The sequence below is a fragment of the Propithecus coquereli genome, unplaced genomic scaffold, assembly GCF_000956105.1.
Source record: "Propithecus coquereli isolate 6110/MARCELLA unplaced genomic scaffold, Pcoq_1.0 Scaffold175, whole genome shotgun sequence".
Classification (NCBI taxonomy): Eukaryota; Metazoa; Chordata; class Mammalia; order Primates; family Indriidae; genus Propithecus; species Propithecus coquereli.
In genome coordinates this window covers 51,408-59,578 of record NW_012142190.1, presented here as the reverse complement: position 1 = coordinate 59,578, position 8,171 = coordinate 51,408, and the positions used below count along the sequence as shown (strand labels likewise).

At 35.1% G+C, this 8,171-nt stretch overlaps 1 protein-coding gene across 1 annotated transcript in view; it reads right to left on the bottom strand.

The window, feature by feature from the left end:
* Window positions 1–1,090: 1,090 nt before the first annotated feature.
* The window catches only part of LOC105808467 (PAB-dependent poly(A)-specific ribonuclease subunit PAN3-like), a gene marked incomplete at its 5' end in the record, with an annotated part of 56,214 nt that continues 49,133 nt past the window's right edge, over window positions 1,091–8,171 (bottom strand). The window contains one exon of the mRNA XM_012642117.1: window positions 1,091–1,179. Coding sequence (XP_012497571.1) covers window positions 1,091–1,179 — 89 coding nt within the window. The remainder of the gene's footprint in view (window positions 1,180–8,171) is intronic.

The following is an 8,171-nucleotide window of genomic DNA, read 5'->3' as shown; positions in this document are numbered from 1 at the left end:
GACTCATGAACAGATAAACATCTGCACATGGAAAAAAGCTTTTAATTTGTAAAGCCAATACATAAGTCATATGGAGGATGAAAATAGAGGAAACTACTAAGTTAAAACTCATCTAAATGACATCAAATACAGCAGAACATGATTTACATACATAAACACATATATACATTTGTTTAACCTCTGCTATGAGTAAGATCACTGGTGGGGACAAATATTACCTACGGAATAATTTAAGAAAGGTTACAAAAGTCGCTTATGTTCTTAAAACCTCAATGTAGGTGGGAAGGGAGATGAGGGATAAAAACTTAGACCTGTTAGATACAATGAACACTTTACTGGTTACAGGCACACTAAAAGCCCTGATTTCAGCATTACATAATTCATCCATGTAACAAGAACACTTGTATCCTCTAATATTTTGAAATAAAAATTATTTAAAAAAGGAATGTCTGCTATTAAAAAAAAAAAACAACCCTCAATGTTACACAAGAATTTCATGCAACCAAAAATAAAATCAGTTGGAATATCCTTGCTAAGCAAGGCTACATTTTATTTCTTAAGAACTGGAACACCACACTGTAATTTCTTATATCCTTTTGCTTCACAGAGTGAAACCAGAACACATACAAGATATGAAGAAACAACATAGTGTGCCAAAGTAATTTTAATATTTTGAGTGAAAATGAGGGTTTTTTTTAAGTCAGGAAAGTTATTTCCACAATCAACTATCAACTGTAATGATCACTGAAATTTTTATATCAATTTTAGTTCCTTACCAAAAGCAATTACCATGCTAACAACATGCCTACTGGCTTATTAGCAGTTTCCTTTTAATTTATGTGTACACTTGCTTAAATCTAACCTTGAAATGCAGCAGAATATCTTCAGAAATGCTCTTTACTCAAAGGTGATCCTACTAATAACCTATCTAACAGAAAAATAAACTATGAAGCAGAAAGTAAGGGAAATAAATTCACAAAACTGCCGCCTTTGAAGAGAAAACAGATAACTATCCCCTTTGTTTCAATTAAATAACCTGTGGCCTAACTTGTTATCTCTGAAAGTCTCATTTACTCAGCCTTGAGGAGCCCTAAAGTGGGCAGTAGGGGTACAAACTCTCTGCTGCAGCTCTCTGCCCCGACTCTTGCAGGGCAGATTTCAAGGACTCAGATAAGCCAGCTTCACAAAGAAAAGAAAAAAAAAATGGAAAAAGGAAACACCGCAGCTCCAAAGCTGCCCCTGTTATCAGCCTGCTAAAGCAAAGAGAGAGAAAAAAACCAAAAACATCTTTACACTTTAAAACACTAGCTGCTTTTCCTCAAGTACCCAACATTTCTTTCTTTCTCTGTGTGTCATGGCCACTTGTTCTCTCTCCTTCTCTCTCTCTTTCCCAGAGAAATAAATAAACTTTTACTTTGGTATATCCTAATCGCTGTCTGAGAATTCTTTCTCCAGCAGGCTGGAGTTGATCTGGTGATCTGGTACATATTTGGAAATAGATAAATGTAAGTTACAAAACTGCAGAACCATAAGCAATAGAAGACTATAACAACAGCTGCCACTTGACAAGCACAAGATACTATGCCAAGCATTTTATATCCACTAACGTATTTAATTCACATAATTCTATGACATAGTACCTATTATACCAACTTTACAGATGAGAAAAGTGAGTCTTAGGAAAGGTTAAAGTAAGTTGCCTCTACCAACAACTAACATAAGGTCAGGCTCCAATGCTTATATTCTTAACACATTAACTGCCATGTGAATTGTATTTAATTCACGCTAGTTTTGAGCCCGGGGCCTAGTGAAGCATATGTAACTCACACATCTCTTTACCTTGGGAATTGTGTGGTGCACAGGCAACTCACGCTGCCATGCTGTAGCACACATGTTACATAATAGGTGGCCCTCTGGGCAAAACCCTGCAGTTGGTTTCTGAAAACCTTACTTGTTGATGTTTTTATCATTACAATTAATATTGACAATTTAATTGCATGTGACTCATGTACAGAAAACAATAAAAAATAACAAACTTTTCATTAAATTAGAAAGAATCATTTTGTTTTTGAAGTTTTTATTCTATTTTTGTAATAAAACACTGTGGCCCCAAGGAAAAAAAGTTTTTTTTTCTAGTGTGGCAGTCAATGTGTTAACTATGGTATCCTGTCTCCAATTCAAAGAAATTTTTCCACATTCTATAATATTCCTTATCACATTATAATCTTAATATAATTCTAGCTAAACCTAAGATGGCCAAATACAAATTTCTAAATAAATCTCTTTGAATCTAACTGGAATGGACGGAATCAATGAGAAACAACAGCTAGAGAATTCATTCAAAGAAATAAAATTAAGTTCTCCCTTCCTATATTCAAAATGCAAGGAGAACAAATTGTGGGAATAAAATAGAGTTGGGAAAACTATAGGGTTTTGGTTAAACATCCTAAAATTCAGGCTAGCATGTTTGTGGATGAGAATTCTAAACTGGTCTTTACTAATTCATTCACCACACCTACTTCCTAGGAAAAGAGGGATGAACACTATCATCAATGCCAGGTTCTTTTTTTGAGACAGAATCTCACTCTGTTGCCTGGGCTAGAGTGCCATGGCATCAGTCTAGCTCACAGCAACCTCAAACTCCTGGGCTCAAGCCATCCTCCTGCCTCAGCCTCCCAAGTAGCTGGGACTACAGGTGTGAGCCACTACGCCCGGCTAATTTTTTTTGTTGCTATTTTAGTTGCCCAGCTAATTTTTTCGATTTTTAGTAAAGACAGGGTCTTGCTCTTGCTCAGGCTGGTCTTCAACTCCTAACCTCAAGCAATCCTCCCACCTTGGCCTCCCAGAGTGCTAGGATTACAGGCGTGAGCCACCGTGCCTGGCCAATGTCAGGTTCTTAATACCAGCTATTACACACTGCAAATACAATGACCAGAACAGAGTGTAAAGAAGCCAACCAGCTAATCTCAGAATGATCTACTAGTTCATAGGTCCAAGTGGTAAACACATCATGGTTTTAATAAACTTCCATTACTATGTAACAATTAACTCAAAGCTATAAAACTAGATGAGTACAGCCCACAGTACTATATATTGTGTATAAAAAGGTACCCAAATTTCAGTTCACATGTTTAAATATGGTTAAGTGTCAAACACCACATTATCACACACACCTACAAAAATACCTCCAAGACAAAATCTCCCACAAGACCTCTTTCGTAAATCAATCAATAAAACAAAATTCCCTTGCAATCATGAATTTAGAAGAATGTTTCTTGGTTCAACAAAAACAATCACAGCACACAAAGTACCAATTAAAATAAAGCACAGCAAGTACATGGTCAAACCTCTCATTTGTAACAACAAAACTTAATCTGTTCTTTCCAAAGTACATTTTTATCTCAACGCAATCCTGGAGTATTCTTTACTTAGTAGGAAAAGAAAATTAACTCTTTCAAAGTTGAGTCTTTTTCTATAGGGACTGTCATATTTTTAAACAAGTTTCAAACTAATGTTACTTGCACATTTTTAGAAAAGAATTGACTAATACTGGAGGATAAACAATAGGAAGAACATTTACATTTGCCAATAAAAAGCAGAGAAGATGGGAGGCCCAGGCGGGCAGATTGTTTGAGCTCAGGAGTTCGAAACCAGCCTGAGCAAGAGCGAGACTCCGTCTCTACTAAAAATTGAAAGAAATTAATCGGACAACTAAATATACATAGAAAAAATTAGCCGGGCATGGTGGCGCATGCCTGTAGTCCCAGCTACTCGGGAGGCTGAGGCAGAAGGATTGCTTGAGCCCAGGAGTTTGAGGTTGCTGTGAGCTAGGATGACGCCACATCACTCTAGCCCGGGCAACACAGTGAGACTGTCTCAAAAAAAAAAAAAAAAGCAGAGAAGTTGAGTACTAGAGATCATTAGGAATAAAAATGACAGTATATTCAAATTACATTACATAAAAACAAAGAGTCCTTTATATTTAAAATTACTAATTCATCAGATTGGAGATTACCATGTTATTTTAACAAAACTGAACTTAATTTTTATTCTTTTTAAATGTACTTAATACATTGCAACGGAAGCACCTACCAAAAAAAAAGTACTTAATACAAGACAATCAGAGTAAGCATAATATTTCAAAACTGACAATATAAATTACTTGTAAAATTCAAGACCAAAAAACAAAAGGGGGATAGAGATCACAACATCTGATAGAAGAGATTTAAGTCCCTGATATACAAAGAACTCATACAATGAATTTTAAAAAAGAACAGTCCAACTAAAAAATAAGTAAAGGACAGGAAAGAAACACCAATGGCCAATAAACACAAAGAAGTTCAACACCAGTAATCAAATGGAAATGGGGTTTTTTTTGGCCTATAAAATTACAAAGTTATGAAAGATTTTTACATCCCAGTGTTTTTAAGACTAGAAAAACCAGCCCCTACGACCATGAATATAAATTGATGTAGCATTTCTGAAAGGTAGTCTGTCAATTATCAAACTTAATTGTGTATTCTTGTCCCAGAAATTATGCTGATAAGAAATTTACACTGAGATAATTACTTAAGTGGAAAAAGAAGCAGGTATAAGGTTAATCATTGTTTTATCTCCTCCTCTACATACCACCAGTGGACTCTCTTCATTTTTCACCTTATAGGAAACTGAATCAACTCACTCTTCTCATATTGCCTTAAATAGACAGATTTTTGCTTTCTATTCCATGTGAACTACTTGATCTCTCAAATTTCCATTTCCCAAAATGGAAAAAACATCTCCCAAAGAACTGTTGGGGTAAATTGAGTGATATAATAAAATATAAAACATCTAATTTACAAAAGAATTATTTTAAGTTGACCACATTACCTGGAACAAACACAGGAAATCATCATCCATACAAATAAAATCAAGTTTCTGTCTCTCTGCCACTACATCGCATGAAATCCCTAGATGGATTTTCACTAAATTTGGAGGACATGTTTACGAAGCTAACAGGAGGAGCCTTCTTTGGGGAGGAAGGTGAAAAACTAATACTGGAGGTGGAAGAGGCCTGAACATCTCAAAGAAAAGGTAGACATCCTCAGAGCCGCTACAGAACCACTTTTCCAGTGGGCAATTTTAATGCAGCCTGATCCACAATGATTAACATAACATATTTATTTAATAACAGTTTCTAAACAAGGCTAGAAAGGTTTGGCCAATACCATGTATTACTTACTACCAGTAATAACTACCATTTATAGTGCACTAATGTGCCAGGTAACATTTAGTCCTTAAAACAATCCTATGTAGTAGGTACTAAGTATTTTTACTCTAATTTTGCAAATGAAGAAAGAAAAAGGTCTACAAAGTCAAAAGACGCGAAGATAATCAGTGAAGAAATATAAATGTAATTCCAACAGCCTGGCTTCCAATTTCAAACCCTGAAACCTTAACCGTTATTCAATACTACCAGATTATTACTATTCCTACTGTTTGCTCTTTGAAAGAAATTAAAATTCACCAAGAGACTCTGAGTAAGCTAAACACGAGCCATGCATGGATGCTCCTCCCATCCTCAGGAAATTAAACCCCAACAACTCTATGAGTTTCCATAAGGGACTTATATGTAACTCTAAGCCTAAAACTTCACCTACATCTGGCTTAGGCTGAGATAGTAAACATTCCCACAGCTTGGCAAATGGAGGTGAATGGAAGTTTAGTGACTCCACAAAAGAAATAGCTCTAAAGGCATTAATTTGGAATTCTAAACACAATTTTCCACAGAAATATTACTGAACAATACTCATAGGGTTAAAGATATTCATTCATATGGCTGACTGGAAATCTAATACCAAGTAAAACAGTATTTCTTTGAGAACATATATAAAGAACTTAAAAACAATTGTTTTATATATGGAGTTCTAGTTTTAGTTTAATTTCCTTTAAAATTTCAGTTATTTTTCAATATCTTCTCCATTTTCTCCACATCTTTATTTATTTTTCCTAAGATCAATACTTGGTTTGACATGCCAAAAGGGCCTATTAGCAGGATTAAGAAAAGATTTACATTCCATCATCTATGCTATAATCCTATTAATTTCTCCAAATTTACTTTATCTTTCTCCATTAAAGAACTCTACAGTAAATACTCTCCAGTTTCTTTGCTATTCCCTATTTTCTTGCGTAGAGTAGAAATAACATAAAAGTCATCTTTCAAAGATTTTACGCAAATGTTAGAGAAAAAATTTTTAATGTTAAATTAATCAGAAAACATATATAATCATTGGTAAGTCTGAAATAGAGACAGTAGAGAGGGATGGATGTTCTTAAGATAAAAAAACAGTACAAAGGAGGATCCAAACTGATTTAAACAAGGAAGAAAGCAGAGAAAAGTATGCTACTGAATTTTCTCTCCAGCAGAATAATACAGAACTGGACCTCCACCATCCACACATCCTCACAAATAAGCCATAAGCAGGTGAGCCAGCCAGCCAGCCCCCTTTGATCCCATTTCCCTCATCCTAATAAAGAGCTTTAATTTCAACAACAGAAAAAATAAGCATGATACTTCAGAAATCTTTGCTTCCCAACCCCAAAGCATTTGTTATTAATGTCCAAAACAATTTACAAAAGTGAAAATCTATTACATCACCATTAGGAACATAATACAAATATCCAGGTAAAGCTGCATATTGACTGAAACAATACGCTAAAGTAAACCAAAGAAATATAAGTGATGGGTACCAGAGCTCTTTTTGCTTTAATGAATTGGGGTGGGGGAAGACAAGGTGACTAGGAAAATGACGAAAAAAGGTAAAGAAGGGCAATAGCCCAGAAAGATATAAAAGGGGAAATCAAGAATGCTGGACAAATTTTGAAGATTTCTCATTTTGCCTACGATTTACCTCAGTCACATAAAAACTGCATAAAAACTCACAGTCTGACAAGTATCATCAAGATACCGCAGCACTGAACCACATCATTTATGAATACCTGTATTTCAACACCTGACTTAGTTATAAAGATACTTTGTTCCCAAAGGATTTGTCACCGAAAATTTTACTGCTTGTCTAGATCACATTTTGTGATTTACAGTACCTATCAAGTCTTTCTTTTCATATTATACCGTGCTCAACTTTAACTGTATCTTGCTATCAAGATTTCCTAATGTATTCATCACTAGTACATTAACTCCCACTTTTAACAAAACTCAAATAATGATTCTCTTTCTACCTATAAAATTAAGCATCCCTAATGTGGAAAATAGAAGAAAAAATAATCAGTGCTTCTTCTCAAACATCAATATAAAAGATCCTTTTTTTAAAAAATTTCCTATCCATCATGGTCCTATAATTTTGTAAAATAAAAGTGAATTACTAGAAAAATGACTGCACATTTGGATGTCACAGTATTATCAAATTACCATAGAAGTCTCTAAACATTTACTTTCAATGTTTTAACTATCTCATTACAGAGAGGTAACAAATAATTCATGGACTACTACTTGACACACTATGAGTAGTAGTGCCCTCACGCATACATTCCCAGCATACAACTCTTCAGGAAGTTTCTCACGAAGCTAACAATACAGCCCACATGAATGGCTATGACCCCTTTCAACAAGTTCCTAAAGATACTAAGGCCCTCAGCCTTATTTTCTTAGCTTATCTATGATGGATGGATGGATGGATGGATGGATGGAAGGAAGGAAGGAAGGAAGGAAGGAGACAATCAAAGCTCCTATTTCTATCACTTGTAATCAAGCATACCTTCTCTGCCTGGGTATATTTGCTTATTCATGTCCCTCACCCTCAGAAAATCAATTCAAAACTTATTTTCTCCATAAATTCTTCCAATCTAGAGAATTCTCTGCTACCTAGCAATCATCAAATATTTAAATTGGCACTAATTAACATACTGCTGTGGAAATGTTCTCTAGTAGGTTCATGTATTGCCTCTCCAATTAGATTTGAAGGAAGCAGGAACAAATAAGTCTTTTCAATATAGCATATGGTAAACCTGTCTATAGGAAAGACACTTGACTGATCTGACCCCAATAAGTCACACAGCCCCATAGGCAAAAGTCAATATCGCTGGCCCAGGGATTGGCCTGAGATTTTTAGAAAAATCTCACTAGCTATGAAATAATGGTAAATATGGCCTAACTATGTGTTCTTCCATTGTAT